At 40.6% G+C, this 20,985-nt stretch overlaps 1 protein-coding gene across 6 annotated transcripts; it reads left to right on the top strand.

Annotated features, from left to right (window-relative positions):
• The first annotated feature begins 13,481 nt into the window (after positions 1-13,481).
• Positions 13,482-20,956, top strand: piwil1 (piwi-like RNA-mediated gene silencing 1). Of its 6 annotated transcripts, none has more exons than XM_055050500.1 (22): positions 13,482-13,568; positions 13,804-13,891; positions 14,019-14,116; positions 14,677-14,779; positions 15,012-15,140; positions 15,244-15,458; positions 15,731-15,852; positions 15,927-16,007; positions 16,310-16,507; positions 16,637-16,745; positions 16,951-17,077; positions 17,345-17,462; positions 17,663-17,777; positions 17,858-18,045; positions 18,238-18,310; positions 18,711-18,911; positions 19,102-19,205; positions 19,334-19,404; positions 19,503-19,656; positions 19,871-19,996; positions 20,077-20,224; positions 20,622-20,956. In XM_055050500.1, exons 3-22 carry the CDS (start codon positions 14,048-14,050, stop codon positions 20,736-20,738), a joined length of 2,568 nt encoding a protein of 855 aa, XP_054906475.1. In that variant the 5' UTR covers positions 13,482-13,568; positions 13,804-13,891; positions 14,019-14,047; the 3' UTR covers positions 20,739-20,956. The 6 variants fall into 6 exon arrangements, with proteins under 6 accessions (XP_054906475.1, XP_054906473.1, XP_054906472.1 ...); XM_055050498.1 differs by having other exon boundaries at positions 14,016-14,116; XM_055050497.1 differs by having other exon boundaries at positions 13,804-13,908.
• The last annotated feature ends 29 nt before the right edge of the window (positions 20,957-20,985 follow it).

The following is a 20,985-nucleotide window of genomic DNA, read 5'->3' as shown; positions in this document are numbered from 1 at the left end:
GAGTGGAAGCAGGAGGCAGGAATGCATGCGCTCTGGTTGAGTGTTGTTTAACCCTGTTGAATCAGTCACTCTGGTCTGAATGCAGCAAGGGAGTCAAAGCGGGTCAGCGGAGGTCAGGCGGGACACCGAGCGCCTCTAAAGCGAGCCGGACAGTCCTGAGGAGCACTTTGAGGGCCACTCAGTCAGTTCATTGATATTCAAGCATTTGACCTGTTGACAACGGGAATGTCACCGAGGTCAAGACAGCACATTGTACCACGGCAAAAAGCCAGCGGTCCTCCCCCCCGTCCCTTCCTCTCCCTCTGGATGGTTGTCATGGCAAGCTCATGAGTCTGTCCGCACTATGTCACACTCATGTGGGCACATTCTCCTTTTCATCCCCTCTTTCTTTTCTTTTTCTGACTTTCCGTCATGCTGTTCCATAGAGGGGGGGGAGGTCACTAAAGAAATCTCTCTGAACTCTGACAATGCCCAGTGTGTCACGGACATCCGTGTGGCACACATACAGTGCAAAGACGAGCAAGCACTGTACATTCAAGGAGTATTTCCCCCCCCACAAAAAAATTAAAAAAAATCTTGCCTGGCAACAGATCGGTTTCCCCAGTCCGGTGGGAACTGAGACAGTTTTACATCTACGAACGTGTCAGGTCAGGTAATGACTCAAAGTTGGAGGTCCAAAATGCTTTCAGCTACGTCTCACCCTGCTTACGTGTGAACAGGGTGATTCCAAACGAAGAGTGACGACATGTGCAGCGTGTATCCTGAGATTTGTTTAGCAAAATCAAACCATGGCTGCCTGACACGATCAAAAATTCTTCAACAAAAGCTAATTTGATTTGCTAAACCTCCCCACTCATTAACTTCATCGTGTCTTCAGTCTGAAAATAACTGACACGTGTTTGGCAGTCGGTATTCCCAATCTCCCGTTGTCACACAAATATGTCCCTAGAGCCAGTGTCAAGGAGATTAGGCTGAAAGGAAAATTACCGCAGCATTAAACGGCCGAGCTGGCGAGTCTGTGCTCCGAGGTGATGGGGCATGTCTGTGCCTCACCCCAACTGAACCTTGAAGGCTGCTGCTGTTGGCACTGTAATTACAGAGGTTAGGCATAAATCACAGGGAATGGAGGTGAGAGAGTAAAAGACTGAAGCCAAGCTCACAGGGCAGGGAAAGTTGAGAGATGGGGAGACAGCCAGCCTCGGGGCTAATGGAGGCCCCTGACATTCAGAAGCAAACTGTTCCCTCCCAAATGCTCCCGCTGGTCTCTCCTTGTTTGTTTGTGTGTGTGTGTGTGTGTGTGTGTGTGTGGTGGGTGTGTGTGTGTGTGTGTGTGTGTGTGTGTGTGTGTGTTTCTGCTCTACCACAGCTGAACACACACACTGCTCAGGTTATACATGGCAGACTTGGACAGACTTGGATCAGTGGACAAAGTCGCTCTGACGGCAAAGTGACAGTTTGCAGAATACTGCCAGATGTTTTTGACTTATTTATTCTCTTTCTATGCAGCAAAGGCATTGAGGCTGAAAGCTTTACTTGTCATCTATATACAGTACAGACCAAAAGTTTGGACACAGCCTTCTCAGTCAATGGGTTTCCTTTATTTTCATGACTATTTATAAGGCAAGAAAGCCCACTTATTAACCTGACAGGGCACACCTGTGAAGTGAAAACCATTTCAGGTGATGACCTCTTGAAGCTCATCAAGAGAATGCAGAGTGTGTGTAAAGCAGTGATCACAGCAAAAGGTTTCTGCTTTGAAGAAACTGCAATATAAGGCATATTTTCAGTTGTTTGACACTTTTTTGTTTAGTATGTATTTCCACATGTGTTTTTTCATAGTTTGATGCCTTCAGTGTGAATCTACAATGCCAATAGTCATGAAAATAAAGGAAACTCATTGAATGAAAAGGTGTGTCCAAACTTTTGGTAAATATATCATGTTAATTCAGGACTTCAGTGGAACGTTTTGATATCAACAATTGGGTGAATTCAAGCAATGGGAGCAATCTTCTTAGCAGAAATGGTAGCTAACTCATTGAACATTGGTTGGCTTGCAGACACAGACCCAGCTTTTGTATGTACTCCTCAAGTTTTCAATAGGGTTTATTTCAGGATCGTTCCAGGAACTTAATGTTTGCCTTAGTTATCAGTGCTATGACCGGCTTTGATGTGCATTTGAGATTATTGCTTTTTTTTCTTTTTGTTTGTTCTGTATTGAACATCCAGATGAAAGGAAACCAGTTGGGCCACTTGCAAATCAAAAGCCAAACACCAGCGAAACTGTCCTCAGTGAAGATGATTTGACATGAACATGAATTTAAAGAATGCCAGCTGAGAAAAAAAGCTCTTTCAATACTCGTCTTTCAAGCTTGACTGCATTTGGTAGCAGTCCACATTGACAAGCCAAATGCCTTCTGAAGAATAGTTTTGTGTTTGAAAAAAAAGATTGAATTAATTGGGCAGTAAATGACGTATGCTCAAATGGATTCAAAATGGAATGAAATATCAGCATGATGGTGGCGGCATCATCCTGACTTTCACGGCCAGCTTGGCTCAAAATGGGTGCCAAGAATGAAGAAGGAGGAATATGTCCAAATGGTTAAACTAAGAATTAAATCAACAACTTGAATAACAGCTAAATCGAACACCATAAGCTGTTCGGGATAGTAATCATAAACACACCCAAACCAATTTGGCAATGAATAAAGTGCAGGCAAACTTGTTTGTTTTTTATTTCAGAAAGCTTTACATCCTATTGAAAATACATATGCTATGTTCAAAAATCCTGTTCCAAAAATTAGAAAGCCAAGACATTCTTTGCCAGTTCTGTCAAGAGCAGTCCTTAAAGATTGGACCTGAATCATCCCAGAACCTTGATGATGGCTGCAAAAATCACAGAGTTTCTCTCCAATTTGCTAAGAGCATTTATCCAAACGTTGGTGTGTGGATACGAGAAAACTGACAATAACTTAAAACATTGTCACCTAGTTTTATTTTTTGCAAACATTTGAAGTCTGAGACCTGGCAGTAATCGATAGACTCATGCGAGAAAAAACGGGAATAGACAATCGATGCATGGTTGGATGGATGGTGTTACTTTTCTTATCTTTTGTAAATGACATAAAATGTCATTTTATTCCAGTAAAATGTCAGTATGTTGAAGCTAGAAGCAAATATATCTTCTTATATCTTAGCCACACAACAACTTATTCAGTAGACGTTGAAAGATAACAGAGCAAACCAACAACATCAAAAACTGACCTCTGTCTAAACCTATAATAATATACAAATTGAACGAATAAGAGGTTCGAATAATTGAAATCTGACATTGGATTTATTTTTCCACATTCACAGAGAACTACCTCTGTATGCAGATGTTTTTTAAAACACATAAATCTCACAGACAAATAACATGGCCTCAAATTAAAATCATAGTTTCCTTAAGAACAACGTGTTTACATTTGAGCATGCTTGTCTTAGCAAGGCACATTTATGTACTAAAGAAAGCTGGATGCGTCACATAATTGATGAGGAGAAAATGGAGTCTCACTGATCATGTTTTTTTCTACCTTTAACTTTCACTTGGCCTTTCTTAATTATTTTTTTGAAGAGTTTCTACACCTAACCATATCTAATAACTTTAATCTTAAGTAAGTCCTAAATATTGCATGAAACAGCAACATTATTTTGCTGCTGTTTCAGTGGTGATTGAGATGTCACAAGCCACTCCACTTTTCAGTGTGTTTCTTTTCAAATGAGTCTCCAACAGGATTGGAGTAAATGGTGTATATATATTTACTTTTGTGTCAATCAACAGAAAAAAGTTGCTGTCTGTGAGGTGAGGGGGGGGCAAAACATGGTTTGTGGTTTTCCTCCTGGTAAAGATGTTCCCTTCAAAGTAGCTTGCATAACAGATAGTGCGGATTTTGGTTAGTTAGCACACACTCTTAGCTGTAAAAAGGTAACACACTCACTGAGCTTTCCTTTGGTCCTAGACAGAAACGAATCCAAACCATGTTTGACATGATTTCCCTGTTTCTGCCATGCTTTTTCATCCTGCTGCTCCTCCTGCTCTGCACTCACTCAGCGCGACACTGTCTGGCCCTCGCAGATTCTGGATGTGAACTGCCTGCCGAATTGCATTTAAAGACTATTTGACAAAGTAAGGGCATTGAAATAGCTCTGCAGGACACTTTTGTAATGTGAGAAAGTGGGTAAACATTGGTAGGGTGTATTTTCGTATGTCTTTTTATGTCTGAATCTGCTTTCAAAAGCCAGTGAAAACAAGTATTTTTGTTGCTAAGAGAACCCCGAAAACTGCAGCAGAAGAAGCTGGGGTGATATTTAACGGCAACTTTTTTCACAAATTTGGAATGACAATAGAGGAGCCCTGATCTCTGAACATTTTGGTACAACTAACAGAAGCTGATCTGACAATCTGTGATGAGACAGTCTGGTGCACTGGCTGTCAATGAAGGGTCGACAGAGCAGGTGAGATGTTTTTTTTTTTTGTTTTGTTTATTTGTGCCATTTAAACGACACTGCAGTAGCGTTCTGGATTAGCTGCAATTGTAAAAGAGAGACCTGACTGATCCTGATTGTCTCTTTAAAATAATCCGGCTCTTTCGGAAACTCCTTCAGGAAATCCTCACAGCGTCGCCCCTCTATTAACCTTTTTACAAGGTTTTTCACCAGCATTGCACTGAGAAGTAGCTCAAATAATGAGCTCTGCAAATGTGCAGTTAAAGCAGGTGTGTGCTAATTGCTTCTGGCTAGTCTGAAGGAGCTGAGTCAGGGAGTCGCATGGGAGGGGTGCTCTGTGAGGCAGAAGCTGGGAAACTGCAGCTCTGAGGAGAAGGTGTGCCTTGATGGCGGTGCACGTTTCGCTCAGGCATTCAGCGCAGGTAAATGGTTGCCACTGGAGATTAAAAGATTTCTCAAACATACATTAGTGAATTAAGGCAACACTCATGTTTCTGGTGAAGGGACAACATTGTCGCGTGATGTAAAGCTCAAAAAGTCGATTTCACATGAAATGGCCCCTTTTACTTTTTTAAGGAGCTTTGTGTGTTTCGTCAAACACACACAAAAAAAAGACAAAAATGAATAGAAATAAATAAAACTAAAAAGGGAGTAAAATATTTTCAAATATTTTTCATATTAAATTTCATATCTTTATTTTCTTTTCTTTAATTTGATATGTTAACAATGCTTTGCACCATGTAAATAAAGTACTATAATAGACATATGCTAATAAACTGCAAGAAATAAAGGTCTCATGCTACTTTGAAGTCAACAAATGTTGATTCATTGTTTGAAAAGACCTAAAAGCAATCCAAGCCATAACAGCCATAAATGTCTGTGATGGTCACAGTGAGCTAATGTACAAACAATGTAAAGTTAGCAAATGAATGTGCTTTTAAATGTCTTAAAATGTCTTTCAAATGTCTTAAAAATGATTTCCCATCACCTCATATCTTAACTTAATCAGAAGGATGCCTTCTCTCAATGTCTGCCTGGTGGAATGTGTGGTCAATTAGGAAATATGGAAATGATCATAATCTCTGCTGGAGCTCCAGTGCGATCTGTTCATATCAGACTGCCGAGGAAAGAACAGCAGTCAAGGTCAGCGCGTTTTACCCAAAAGCCAACGCTGCAAAGAAGACAATCGTCACTTGTTGTTTTTAAAGTCAAAGACCAAAATGGGACTTCCACTGAGCCATAAAGTCATTAAGAAGAAGCTTTTAACAGGTTCCAAGGACCCCAGCTTACTTTTTAAATAAAATATAAACAAGGGAAAATATCAAACCCATTAATCTTTCATTAAGCTCGCTGGATAAAAAAGAATCGCTTAAAGTATCATTCGCTACCATCACTGCAAGTGCAAAAGCCCCCTGCTAACATCAAAGGCTTCTCAAAGAAACAGAGCGGGAGAGAGTCAGTTAGCTGAGTCTGGCTGAGAACCAGCTTCTGGTTGGGTTTTAATTTGGGACTGACTCATAATGGCAGCAAGAGGGAAATGTGCAACCAGTCTTTAATGGTTTTTGTGGCACTGTGGCCTTTCTAACGCAAAAACAAAAAAAAAAGAAAAAGACATCCACAAACAATGCTTTGTTGTCCACAAACGAGCGGTAAACACGGGCGGGATGGAGACAAAGGTGGAGAGCGCGTCCTCAACAGACGCGAGGGTTTGTGTCACTGAAAGATCAGAGACTACTCGTGGCAAAAACAGAATGAGGGAGAGTCCGCTTCAGAAAGGCACACATGAACGCACTGTTGCGAGGCAGGAGGAGGCGGAGGAGGAGGACTGGTTGGCATATTTGCGAAGGCTATGTAACAGCACTCTTCAGGAACTGACTGATCCATCTTTGTGTGTTTGGGTGTGGCATCCTGAAACTATTTAAGCAGCTCTTTAATGCAAGATCAGAGAATCATTTTTGACAAACACTTCATTAAAGCATAAGCTCTTCCACGTGACCTCAGATGCAGCGGCCCGAGACACGCTCTGCTTCTGTGTTGTTCGAAATGCAGACGGGCCGCCGTTCAGGACAGGCCGGGAGACGCTCTAGGTAAAAATACTACACGGTTTGTGAAAACAAACATGATTTAATTGCTCTTATTTAAAACAGAACACCAATGGGTTTTTTTCCCTATTAAACATATTGGTTATAACGTGACATTTAAAACATTTCTTTTATTGGTTTAGATTGATTTTAGCAGGAATATGGACTAAACACCTCTTTAAGTTTATTGTTTGTTATGCAGAGTGTAACACCTTTTTGCTGTTTTGATTTTTATTGAGTAAAACAAGCTGTACACATTCACTGGTCCTTTTAGTAGGTACACCTGCTCAAATACCTGTTGGCACAAAAAATAACTCAGCCAATCGTGTGGCAGCAACTGAGTGCATTTATGCATCTAGAGAAGATAAAGGCGAATTGTCTAAAGTTCAAAGTGAGCAACCGAGTGGGGAAGAAAGAGATTTAATGCTTCAGGAATTACTGATCTACATGGATGTTCATGCACAACCATTGGCAGCTGGGTGGACAAAAATGCCTTGTTGAGGTCAGAGGTCAGAGGATTTTGGGCAGACAGGTTTAAGATGATAGAAATGCATCAGTGGCTCCAAAAGCCACGTGTCACAAACAAGGCATGCAGAATACCATCAGTTAAAAGGAAACATGTCAAACTTTGAAGTTTCTTTAGCTAAGAGACTGAAACTTAGGATTCATCTCACACAGGCTCACAGGGAGGGAGTTCTTAGCACACTTTGCACCCATCAGTTGAGCATTGTTTCAATGAGCCAACCCTGTTAACCCAGGCCTTTATCCGTGAATCATCTCAAATTGGTTTCGCGGACATGACAGCTTGTCATGCTGACGTCAGCTGTCACCGGAACTCAGTTCAGGTCCGCCCCTTTGGGATGTGGTGGAATGTGAGATTATTTTAATGGATGTGCAGCCAACACATCTGCAGCGACGGCGTGAGGCTATTATTTCAAAATGGACCAAAATCTCTGAGAGAATGTTTATGACGCCTTGATGAAAGTTTCTGTCTTTGTTAAGCCATAAGGAATCCAACCTGGTGCAGGAAAAGTGTAGTGAACAAAAGGGCTTAAGGGATGTAAGACTTAGTGTGAGTTGGTTATGCTAAGTGTAGTTGGAAGCGTCAAGCTGGGCGTGAAGGGACACGCACCAAACATGCCATCCACGCTCTTGCACACTGTCTCGTCGATATCTGACATTTTACAACTCGGCACAAATTGCGTACCTTTTACTCAAAACGGACGATTTAGAAGGTGCTCTTGGATTGGATTGGATAACAGGAGGTGTGCAGCAATAGGTGGGGATGGAGCACCACCGGAGTGTCACCCTATGCATCATTTTTAGTGTTACAATAACTGAATAGCATTTTAAAACTGGACCTCTGCAAAACTCTGACACCGGTATCTATCGGTAACGTTCGTGCTGAGCTCTCGTCCTCTTGCCGCCGTTTGAAAGCGGTAGATCATCTCAGCAGTGATGCCAAGTAGGTTAATAACATGCAGCGGATTGAGGTTTGAATATCTGCAGCGCTGCAATGGAAGAAGAGCTGATTTAAAAGCCGGGACCAACATAAAGCTATCAAAACACATCTTCCCGACTAGCAAGGCCGTGCTTAGATACATCCTCTGCAGAATCCAGTGACATGTTCATTTCTGTCTCTTCCAGGCTACACAAAGCAGGTGATTGGCTTCAGAGGCCCGGTATATTATATGAGTTAGTCATGGCTCATACTGAATTAAACATGGGAAAAGAGTTTCTTTTCATCCACAGCCAAAGTGCTAAATCTGACCACTGCAACTGATCCTCACCCACTTCAAATCCTCCCTTTGATACCGAAAGCGTGGGAGCTTCAAATGTATCAGTTTGTGCTCGTTTCTTCTTTTTTTTTCACCCCCTGTGTTTTCCTTGCAAATAAAGGCATTCGCCACCGAAAACAAAATTACACAAAAGCAAAATAAAAAATAAAAAAAATTTCTTGTAGAGCAACATTCCTTTGTTTTCTGCACCAGGCACTTTTAATCGACAAGAAAGACTTACCTGTTTTGTAAAGCCATGTTTACAACTGAAGAATGCAGAGGCACGCTCTTTTTATTTGGTTGGTGAGACTCATCCTTGCTGGTGGGGAGTTGTGATATTTTCGGACAAGTAGGATGAAAGCTTAAGGTCCTGTGGCTAATGAGATACTGAGGCAGTAGGAATGATGGTTTTAATTACTGCCCAGGACTAGTCCACAGGGGGCGATTGCTGAAGAGCATGCTGAGTGTCCTAGGTTGGAAGTTCAGCCTGATGCCAGTCATGCTGTGCCTGGCTGCCTTTGATGCTTGCTCCCCTCTGCTTTATTCCCACATTGCGCTTATTAGATTCTTTGCCGCGGATGCTTCGCTGCACCTTTGTTCATAGCCAATGATTTAAGCAAAAAGGCGGAACGAGAATTGAACTTCAAACTTCTGGGAAGTGTCAGTGACGCAGTCGACTTGATCTTCTTTGGGTTGCATATCTGCAAAGTAGCCTGCAAGGAAGAGATGGTGTGGCCTTCTTAGCTGGGCGGGGGGGTTAAACATTTAGCGTTATTGTCTGAGGTAGAAGAAAACCAGTGCGAGTGCTAAATGGAGAGGTTGCTTCTGTGAGGGCGGTTTCCTGTCCGGCCATATGCTTTGCATCAAAGGAGTACAGTACACTCTCTCGCAGACCCAGCAGGAGGGTGTTGCTACGTGCCTCCTCTCTGTTCTCCTGCGGCCCAGCTGTGGACCGAACCTTGTTGACTTTTTCCAGAGATCACAGCGAGGTGTTCCCGACTGAGGCCAACTCTGAGGGGTTTCTGCCTCTGTGGTCAGCCTCGTCCCTGTCCAGCCACCACAAATTGGTGGAGATCGAAAAACAAGAAAAATTAAAAGAAGAAACGTAACGGCAAAGCTGAAACATTGAGAACAACTTTCTTATTTTCAGCTCTTTTATTTTCAAGCATTTGCTTCCCACAACTTAGTGTTGAAATGAAAATAATCTGTTTCTGCGCCGACTTCCTGTCTCTGTGCACACAAACACTACAAGCCAAGGCCACGAGTCGCTAGATTTTGTTTTGAAATGAGCAGGAAGGGGAGTATTTGCCAAGCACTGTGTGAACAAAACAAAGCTGTGTGCCTTATGTCCTTGGGGCTCGAGTTTGCAGGAAAACTTTGGAAGAGGTTAAATCATTTTGGAAAATCCTGGTATTTATTTATTTGGCTTGTGGGAGGGGTTGCTTATAAGCACTTCACCATTTTAAAAGTTCTTGGTTACTTTCTGAATATGTGCTGTTCAATTGACAAAAATACATTAATAAAATGGAATAACAATCGTGGCATAGATTTAAATGTCAATTGTTTTGTATTTAGCCCTCTCTAAACTAGAACCACTCAATGAAATCGAGTGTCGTCAGCCGTCATCGGAAGATCCTGATGAAAAGAGTTTGTGCAATTTCATCTCAATATGGCGTCTATGTGAAGGCCTGCGAGGCTTTTTGGAGAGCATCAGAGAACAGACAGCATCTTGAAAAGGAAGGAACTGCAGCTGACAGGTCACAATGTGGAGAAGCTTCAAGCAGGGTTGGGCCTGGCAAGAGAAAAAAGAGCTTCAAACATCTCGTTTGTAGCTTGCCCTCATAAAAATGTGGGGGGGCACAACAAGCATGTGAAAGTAAGTGCTTTAAATGAAACCAAAAATGGACCTTTTTCTTCTGCATTGAAACACCCATGTGTGACGGACATCACATCAAGAACAGCGTTTCTACAGCGAAACATGGTGGTGAAAGCATCATGCTCTGGGGATGCTTTTCTTCAGCAGGGACATGAAAGTCTTTCAATGTCAGTGCACATAAGGAGCACTACAAGCATGATTATGCGGTGTCCTGTCATAGCTGGAAAATATGTAATGTCATTATTTTTCCTTAAACCTCTTTTAGATTACAAGATGAAATGTAGCATTCTTTTGTTTTAAAACGTGTTTATGCATTCACTTTCGTCCAGGATGCACTGCGATTTCTCATTTGCTTGAAAGCCTGGCAAAGATGGGAAAAAGCTCTAAAATGAATGGAACTTATTTTGCATTAGCACAGTCTGAAGATCATTATAAAATATAATTTAACACATCTAAGAGTAATAATTTTAAGAAAACAAACTGAGGTAAATGTAATTTACCTCATTACATTTTTTTTAAATTATTTTTTAATTGATGAACTTAATTGATTAGAGTTCAAAGGGACTTTCAATTAATAATAGTTTGCATTCTGTGTAATTTGTAGCTTGTACTCGCTGGTCAAGGTAAGTAAGACATTTTTTAAAAAAGCCTTGCATCGTTTAGTCCCCCAAGGGTCCATAGCAACCATTAACCTCTCTGTCTGTCCCCTCTCACGTGCCAGCTGGGAGTTTTGCTGCACATATATGTTTTCTGTCCTACCATCACAAACAGAAATGTGTGGAGCTTTCCTAAGGGTAACTGGGATTTAAACAGAAATGGTTGCCACAATCAGATGTGTCCAGAAGACACTGATCCACAACGTGACTTTCTTCAATGAATATTTCAACTTTTGGATCCAATCCCTATGAAAAAAACTAAAATTTGAGTAAAGAAGAGGACAGAGAGCTCAAGTACAGAGAAATGCTCAAAGATTGCCTTCTCTGGGTTCTCCAACCTTATGAAATCTCACAGGAGATGACTATGTGCTGTTTGCTGAGTTGGGGCTGTTCAAAGTTTTGAAAGCAGAGGTGCCAATAGATGTGTCACTGGTGATTTTTCTTTTTTAAAAAAGAGGGAAAAAAGTGAGGTTTAAAAGGGAAGTTTTTCTGAAATTTTGTTTACGAGATTCAAAAGATGCATTTATTTTTGGGCTCTTCCTAAATATTTGCTATCGGTGCTAAAAATGTAAATGCAAACCGTTTTTCTTTCATTTTTTCCCCCCTCTTCAAATTTCACATTTGGAAGTAAAGATTTGTAACAACTGTTTTAATTTGCCTACAGGAACAAATAAAATAAAAAAATAATAAAAATGTTGCAGTGTGTATAAGTTTCACTGTATTAGTGCCATAATTAGCTTTTAGACCTCATGCTTACTCTAATAGCTTATTTTTCAAACGCTTTAGAAGCCCATGATGCTGTTTGTGTTATGCACCGCCTGCGTCTTCTTAAGAGAAACACACTGATGCGGAGCAGATTAGGTTCCATGGTTGGAAAGAGAATAATCTAATTTCCATAACCCGCTTACAGATATCATGCTATGGTAGATACTTATTATCCAGAATCCCCTCTTGCTCTGGTTTTGCAATCAAGAGTTCAAGCTTAATGGAGTCGCTGTGAATTATGTAAAACGGAAGCTTTGATCTTGTTTTGTTTTCAATGATTAAACCAGGAAATTAGGTTGAAAACAGACGCGGCAAATCGACGCAGAAGAAGCATGTTTGTGAAAGCTGCGCGTTTTGTGGAAGTGCAGCCCGGTTTGAGATCCTAACCGCGTTCCGTGTTCCCTTTCATCAGCTCTGGGCCGTGGTATCTCACAGAGCATGATTAGCGTAAGCGTGGAATCCACACGGCTGGAGGCTGCGGGGCGAGCTTGAAGCCTGAAGCGCATTCATCAACGTCCCTGGCAGGGTGCACCTTTCTCAGCCTCGCTCCACTCAGCTTGCCGTCCTCTCACTGGCCCTGTTTTCTTCTTTTCCACAAGCCTTTGTGGTTGTATTTTCTTTCTTCTTCTTCTGTTTTTTGTAGGAATAGAGGTGTTTATGAAGAGATCTCACTCACCCTATTTTATATCAGTTTTTACAGTGCTGTATTTTTTCTTTCTTTTTTTGTGGTGACACAATGTGTTGAATTATGTCTCTCAAACTGCTGCATTCCCAAAATGTGCTAAGGGAAATGTTTTTGCCTATCTTTAGCTCCATATACGCTTCCTCCTTTTGCACAACAATCAGGCTTGATGACATTCAAGTCAATGCCTTTTTGCTTCAGCTCCCTTCAGTCTTCTTCCAGCAGGTAAACAGTAACAAAAGCAGGTCCTCCTAGAATCGTCCCTCCGGTTTGAATATGTAATCAGTCTTAGATCTCAGACATGAAAGACTTGCATACATCCTCCCAAAATGCCCTCTGAGGTGCCAAGTTCTCTTTCAGATAGTCGAATGTAGAGCAGGGTAGAAAAGTTTGTCATGAAATAATAACTCATGATGAGGCATATCTTAAAAAAGAGCCTTAAATTAATTTCTGACTTTATAAAATTATGTTTTTTTTTTTTTAGAAATTTTCAGTTAACTATTTTTTTAGTTGAACATTTTCTGAAATAAAATACATTCTCCTAATAAAAAAAGTAAAATAAAATAGAGTCTTGGTTCAGATCTAAAAGTCTTAGGTCACGCTTCCATCTTTGAAGTGTATGGCCTCAAATAAGACTTTTTAATACCAAACTCAGTCTTGTTTCATTTTTAGTGACATTTTGACAAATGTATTGAGTGTCACTAAGCTCCGTTTAGAAACAGATTATGAATTAGCTAAGTGTTGTGTATTATGAACCGCCACAAACATTAGTTTTGCGTTCTTGGCTTCATCAGAACCTCAGACTGAGTTTGTGTGCCTTAATTAAGTATGGACTGTTTGTTATTTCTTGTCTTTGTCTCCATCTAGTGGCGATAAAAGCGATAGCACCTACTAAAACTCCCACAGAGAACGGCAAAATGTTGAAAAGACTATTCCGCCTGGAAAACTAGTTCCCAAACTTTACATGTGTTTATGTCTTCATAGGTCCTCATGTAAAGTCTCTGTTAAGGTTTTTAAAAGAAAATTATAACGGAGAGGTTATGGTTGTGTTATGGTTTATTACAACATTTATAAACCATATAAATGTATTTAGTTACAAGGCATTTGAGGAGGAGGAAAATAAAATCCAAGAGGCGTATTAATATATGTTTCATTGGAGTACTAAAGCAAATTAGCAGTAACGTTTAGTCTTTTGGATTTTGGATGGGATCTGCGTGAAAAGTTTGTTTGCGAAGAATTATTTAAAAAGTAAGTACATTTTAAATATTAAAACCGACAAATAGAAAACTTACTGACCATGACCAAATAGCTTTCTAAATGAAATTGCCTGCCGAGTTACAAAAAAAATATATATTTAGTTATTTCGAAAGTTGTGAATTTTCAGTAACGTGCCTAGAAATGTGTCAAATTCAATATGGTTGAAATAACAGACAGTAATGTATATTTATATATCTATATTTTTTTGTAATTTTATTTTTTCCAGTTTCCAAAAATTAGCTTGCACCTGGCGAGCTAGCAGCAAGTTAACCCTGAGGCCTTCGTCTCCCTTCAGGACCCAAAGTCTCGTCTTTGTATGCGACTCATACTAGTACGCTCTTGTTAGTGAAGTACATCAAGTTGTTCCCCGAGCGTGCTTTGAAATTCTTCGTCCACAATACGAGAAAAAGCGAAAGAAATCTCCCCTTTTTTCTCTAGCAGTTTGTGCCGTTGCAGAGTAACTGAAAAAAATGACCGGTCGTGCACGAGCAAGATCAAGAGGCAGAGCACGTGGTCAAGAGACGGCAGCGCCCGGAGCGGTAAGTTTCACTTCGTTTTCTAAATACACGCTGCACTGCTGCCTTCTTATGGCATCCAGGCCACCTTTAGTGGAGACCCAGTCAAAGGACTCCATTAAAAAAAAACAATTCTCGGCTGGAAAAGGTTTACACTGTACATGTTATTTAGAAAATGGCCCATAATACAAACATAACTTTGGATATATAAAAAGTATTCTCATTTTGATTGTGATAAATTAAAACATACTAACTTTTTATATATAATTCACATTAGTATCTGAGAAGTTGTGACTGACAATGCTTATATTAAAAAAAGTCTTAGCTCCTTAGATTGTGTAGCATATTTTAATTGAAGAATTATTTTCTTAGCATGTTTACATTTTCTGGAATTAAAATAGAAATTATTTTTTGATGGATTCCAGACCTTGTTGGCTATTTAAGCACATTTTCACAAATCAAATTACTTGATTTTTCTTTATTTATTGTACACAGGTACAATAAAATCTGGCGTCTCCAACTCCAGTTCTCGACAGAACTTGAGCATGTTTGAAACTATTTTTTATTCTTTTGGTCTTTTGCAGACCCAGGCCCATGAGGCGGCACCAGCGCCTCCCCCTCCAGCAGAGGGCGAGCTGGTTGGCCGAGGCAGACAGAAGGGTGCTCCTGGAGCCATAGCCAGAGAAGGTGAAATAAAGCTTGTGGATGCTGGAAATGGGGGATTAAAATGCAAAAAAGCACATGGGAGTCTTTACTTTTGATAGATATATAGGACTTGTTTGCAAATCCTTCTAACAATGTACATTCACAGTGCATTTGAGAGGCTTCACTTTTTCCATAGTTTAATCAAATGTGGATACTTCCCAGTTACACTGTACTAACTTTCAGTTTTTGTTAACAGTCTAAATTCTGTTTAAAGCTGTTCTGCAGATCTCAACTGGATTTCAGCAAGTGAAGCTTGGAGAACGAGGCGGACGCCGACGGGACTTTCATGATATAGGAGTATACACCAGACAGGCGATGGAACATGTGAAGGAATCAAAGACTGGTCAGTCCATTACCACAGACGTATACCAGAACAATGCATATATGTGTTTTGTTTTTTTGTGAGAGGAACATCGTGAAGGTCATCTGTGTGCACACTACTACAGGAACATCCGGTGCCGCCATCAAGTTGACTGCAAACTTCTTCCGGATCCTGTCTCGCCCTCAGTGGATTCTGTATCAGTACCATGTGGACTTCAAACCCCAGATGGAGTCCAGGCGCCTGAGATCTGCCCTCCTCTTCCAGCACTCAGAAGTCCTTGGTTCAGCTCGGAACTTCGATGGCGCTCTGCTCTTCCTGCCTCACAGACTGCACAGCAAGGTACAGCATGAGTCTCTTCAGTTCTACCTCTTGTACCTCCTCCAGAGGTTTTAACGGTTCTAACTGGGTCGGCCTCTGCGGACCTAAAAGCCTAAATCAACTAATAGAATATTTCAGATTTCAGTAAAATAATTCAACCGTTTCTGCTGTCATCAGTCATATGTAGAAAAAAATGTGCTCTTACAATAATATTAAATAGCTCTTGTCCTATTTTTGCACTTTTATGAGCTTTTTATTTAGCTTCTTCTTTTTATGATTTGTTGAATTTTTAGGAGACTGTCCTCTACAGTGAGACAAGGAATAAGGAGAAGGTTTTGATAACAGTCACCTTGACAAACGAGCTGCCACCCACATCACCAGTGTGCATTCAGTTTTACAACCTCATCTTCAGACGGTAGGTCAGAGGGGTAAAATAACACCAGGAGCCTCATTGAGAATTTGTCTCATTGGTTGCATTGAATTTCACAGGATCCTTAGAGTTCTGAACATGCAGCAGATTGGACGCAACTACTACAACCCCAATGAGCCACACGAGATCCGACAGCACAGGTACGGTGGTTGTTTTTTTGTTGTTCTTCTCTTTTTTGCCCACAATTTTTAAAATCAACATGTTTCAAGATTAGTAAAATTAATTTTTACCAGTCACAATACAGTCAACTGACAAAAGCAGAGTGGATGTTTTGTCCATAAGTGGAAAATTTTGTCTTTTACTTAGTACATGTTTAAAGAAATTTCTAATCATATAGAAACTAAAAGCTGATCAACTAATAAGGAGAAAAAAAGAGTTTTAAGGTTTCTTTTGGATTTATGATCACTGGGGCTTCTTGGGGTTTTTTTTTGTTTGTTTTTAGATTAACAGTTTGGCCGGGGTACTCCACCACCATCCTCAATTACGAGTCCTCCATCATGATGTGCACCGACGTGAGCCACAAGGTGCTTCGTAGTGACACGGTGCTCGACCTCATGGTCAGCCTGAGGCAGCAGTGTGGAAGAGAACGCTACACTGACATCTGTGCCAAGGAGCTTATTGGCCAGATCGTCCTCACAAAGTAAGACCTGACACATCCATGTAGTTGTTTCCATGGTTTTAAAATTTAAGCGGCTTCTACTGGAATAATTCTAAATATCTTGCATATATTCCAAGACCTGCTTTCTACATAACGTTTTTTTATGTGAAGGTACAACAACAAAACCTACAGGGTTGATGACATTGCCTGGGATCACACTCCCAACAACACTTTCACTAGAGGAGACACAGAAATCTCTTTTAGGAACTACTACAAGAACGTAAGCGTTAAAACACAAAATGCTCTTGGTTGGTGCACATGCAGAGTGACTAATGTAGACACCAGACAGCGTCTTGTGTGCTGGTTTTGATTTAAAGACGCACTCACAAAAAAAAAAAAAAAAAAAAAAACCTTTTCTGACAGTAATTATGTTTGAGTTTAACACAGCCTTATTCTTTTCCACTCTGGATCTTTTCTTTCCGTAGCAATACGGTCTGGACATCACTGATGCGAACCAGGTGCTGCTGGTTAGCCATGTGAAGAAGATGGGCCCTGCTGGAGCGCCCCCTCCTGGCCCAGCTATGCTTGTGCCAGAACTGTGCTACCTCACAGGTGGAGCTACTGCATTTAAGCTGCAACATTAGACAGATGTATTGTTTCATTTGTTGCAGGAGTGAAAATGTATTTTCACTCCTGCAGTTATGTAAAGCTTCATTGACTGTTGGCATAAATATATTTCAGTGTCTAATGGCCGTGCTGCATAATGTCTGGTAATGGCTGAAAACTCTGCGGATGATTTTGATTAGTCAAAATAACCCTCATGTGATGCATAACTTGTTGAAAATGTTGAGCATGTAAAAAGCGAATCGTATTTTACAGGGTTGACTGATAAGATGCGGAATGACTTTACCATAATGAAGGAGTTGAGCACGCACACCAGACTGAACCCAGATCAGAGGGAGAGGCAGCTCAACAGATTTATAACAAGCATTCACAAGTAGGTGGAAAATAAAGTCAGCTTAAATGCATTGCAATCAAACATTGCAATTTCAAGCGTTAAAAAAAATTACTTTAAAGCTATTTTATAAAATTGGCTTAATTCTACTCCTGTATGTAAATATTTTAATTGAAAATCTCATATTTTGTGTCAGCCTTTCTGCAAACATGATCTCAAACTTAAATTCTTTTACCTGTAAGGAACGCTGATGCGCAGTCGGAGATGTCAAAATGGGGACTCAGCTTTGACGAGAAACTTCTGAACCTGACTGGCAGAGTCCTTGGAGGAGAGAGGATTTTCCAAGGATCAAGATCCGTGTGTTCCCAATCCAGAACTTTGCCCTTGGAGTCAATTGAATTTATGCTGAGTTTATATATCACTATTATGTCTTCTAGTATGATTACAACCCCCAATCAGCTGACTGGTCCAGAGAGATGCGTGGGATTCCTGTGATAAGCGCTCCTCCACTGGACAACTGGGTCGTGTTCCACTCCCGCCGTAACAGTAATGAAGCGCAGTCCCTCCTGCAAACCCTGCACAAAGTCTCCGGGCCCATCGGCATCCGGATGCAAAGGCCTATGATGTGAGTGCAACCCTGTGTAAATGTTTCTACTCCAGATTTCCATCCATCACATTTTGTTCCCTCTAAAACGTTGTGGAATAGCAATTAAATTTTGGTGGCAATAAACTAGATTTTGAACTATTAAAATGTTGCAAGGTAAGTAAGACCATTTAATTTCTTATTTATTTTAACCTGGTTTTCCTTCTTATACAGTGTTGAGTTTGAAGACAATCAGCTCTCTCTCCTCAAAGCTCTGCAGCACAACGTGGGACAACAGACTCAAATGGTTTGTTCTGGAATAAGATATAACTATTAATACCCCACAGAGGAAATTAGAGGATCTTAGATATTTGCTATTTATTGAATGGGCCTGAATGCAGAGAATATACTATGACTACAGACAACAACAACAACCCATATTCTTAAATACTCTTTTATTAGACTTACTTTTTAAGTCTAATAAATAAATAGCAGTCTACATAATTTGCCATTATGTAGACTGTAAATAACTTTAATGTGAAAGTTTTTGCCTCAACTATACAGCACAATACTGCTCCATTAAACCCTCATTGATACAAATTTAAAAATGCGAAAATCTTCATTCGAACATTTATATTTTGTCTTTGACTTGAATAGCTAAATAATTTTCCATTTTCTAACTTGATTTTTGTAATTATAATTTCTAGGTGGTGGTTGTCCTTCCCAACAGCAACAAGGACAAGTACGACAGCATTAAGAAGTACCTTTGTGTGGACTGTCCGACTCCCAGCCAGTGCGTGATGGCCCGCACACTCAGCCGACCCCAGGCGCTCATGACCGTGGCAACGAAGATTGCCCTGCAGATGGCCTGCAAAATGGGAGGAGAGCTGTGGAGTGTGGAGATCCCTGTAAGTCCAAGAACTTTTTAGACATCCCTGTGTCTTTATTTCTTCATGTTGATGGGTTTTATGGTTTTTCCTTTCAGAAACATTATTAATTTGTAATGTTTCTTAGTTTTAGGTAAAAGTGGTTGTGTTTAAGATTAGCATTAACATTTGATCTAAATATTTCACTGAATGACCAAAATGGTTCATGCAGCTCAAACAGCTGATGATTGTGGGCATTGACTGCTACCATGACACGTCTGCTGGGAAGCGGTCAATCGGCGCTCTGGTGGCAAGCCTCAACCCGACCATGAGCAGGTTAGCACTGATCCAGCCCTGTCATATACATGATTCAATTCGACTTAACATTTGCACTCGATGGCATTGAATATGTTGTTTAGTCTTTGCATTCAGTCATTTAGTGGCATTATGCTTGTTTTTTCTAGATGGTACTCAAAGTGTGTCTTGCAGCACAAAGGTCAGGAAATAATGGATGGACTGAAAATGGCCCTGACTGGTAAGTTTCTTTTTTTTCTGCTCAACATCTTTCTACATTACTCATTTGTATTCTATAAAACTTGTATACTTAAATGAAGACTGCCCTTTTTCACCCAGGTGCCCTGAAAGACTACCTGAAGTTCAATAACTGCCTGCCATCTCGCATCATTGTGTATCGGGATGGAGTAGGAGACGGCCAGTTGCAAAGTGTCGTCAATTACGAGGTGGCTCAGATGATGGACTCGATCAAGTCCTTGGGGGAAAACTATGAGTAAGTTTATTGGCTAAAAAGATTTTCTCAAAAGCTAATGCATTGTTCATTTGGAGATACTATACAGTGGCTTCCTCTGAACTAATGTATCAAGGTTCCTACATAGTTTTTAGGGAATGGTATAAGATAAACCAGTTTCACAGAACTGGTTTATCTGGTTTACTGTATACATTAAAACCTGACCTGCGTTCTTGGTGTTTTCATCTCATTGCAGGCCCAAGTTGAGTGTGGTGGTGGTGAAGAAGCGCATCAGCAGCAGGTTTTTCACCATGATTGGCGACAAGTTCACCAACCCACCTCCGGGCACCGTCATTGACACAGAGGTCACCCGTCCTGAGTGGTGAGCTTTAACTGTCCTTCTAGGCATGTGTTGATGCTGTAGTTGGAAAATAAAACCCGCCGTACTTTTCTCCCCACCAGGTACGACTTCTACATCGTGAGCCAGTCTGTCAGATCCGGAAGCGTTTCACCCACTCACTACAACGTCGTCTACGACACCAGCGGACTGAAGCCGGACCACATGCAGCGGCTCACGTACAAGCTCTGTCACTTGTACTACAACTGGCAGGTGGGCTGGATTAAAGGGTTTTTTCAGCAGGAGAAATGATAATTGGATATTTTTGGGAGAAATATCCTGATAGTTGAAATAATTTCTCAGCCTAATCAACTTTTTCTGTCAAGGCTAGTTCAAAAAGAGATGACTCATTTGGGTGTTCCTGCCAGCTAAAGCTTTGATTCAGATCTCTCATGTTAGCTTAAACCTATATATCTTAAGTTGGATAAAACCTGAACCCATTTATTCCAGGTTCAGGTAATTACGGCTTAAACAATCTCCCCAAACATGATATATTCTTCCACCTACAATGTAATGAAGCTCATGCTAAATCTTGCATACGATTAATCTTTTGAATATGTCAGAAATGATTTGTTCTTGGCGCTCATTTTTGATTTTCCCTCTTGTTTAGGGAATCATCCGTGTTCCTGCTCCCTGCCAATACGGCCATAAACTGGCTTTCCTGGTTGGGCAGAGCATTCACAAGCAGCCCAGCGTCAAGCTTGACGACTACCTTTTCTATCTTTAAAGGACCGTTTTGTTTTTTTTGTTTTTTTTCTTTTGTCACTCACTCGAGTTTCCTTTAAAAGTGTGTGATTTTGTTAGAAAAAAGCCATTTGTATGTGGTCCTGAATATTATGTGTAACTTAGTTACACAGTTTTGTTTTTTTGTGTGTTAAAAAAATACTGTTAGAATAGTACAGTTCAGAATGACGTTGGTGGTTCTTAATAAATGTTCAGACACTTTGGTGTTTGTAATCTGTCATTTCAAGACA

Source organism: Poeciliopsis prolifica, unplaced genomic scaffold (genome assembly GCF_027474105.1).
Source record: "Poeciliopsis prolifica strain line A6 unplaced genomic scaffold, Auburn_PproV2 SCAFFOLD031, whole genome shotgun sequence".
Lineage (NCBI taxonomy): Eukaryota > Metazoa > Chordata > Actinopteri > Cyprinodontiformes > Poeciliidae > Poeciliopsis > Poeciliopsis prolifica.
This window is presented reverse-complemented; position numbering and strand designations above follow the sequence as displayed.

What these genes read in the sequence shown, in the direction of transcription:
- piwil1 (XM_055050500.1), top strand. Translation starts at nt 14,048, where the DNA reads ATGACCGGTCGTGCACGAGCAAGATCAAGAGGCAGAGCACGTGGTCAA. An exon ending in TGGAGCCATAGCCAGAGAAG is followed by an intron (nt 14,780 to 15,011) that starts GTGAAATAAAGC and finishes TTCTGTTTAAAG; the next exon opens with CTGTTCTGCAGATCTCAACT. An exon ending in TTTTCCAAGGATCAAGATCC is followed by an intron (nt 17,778 to 17,857) that starts GTGTGTTCCCAA and finishes TATGTCTTCTAG; the next exon opens with TATGATTACAACCCCCAATC.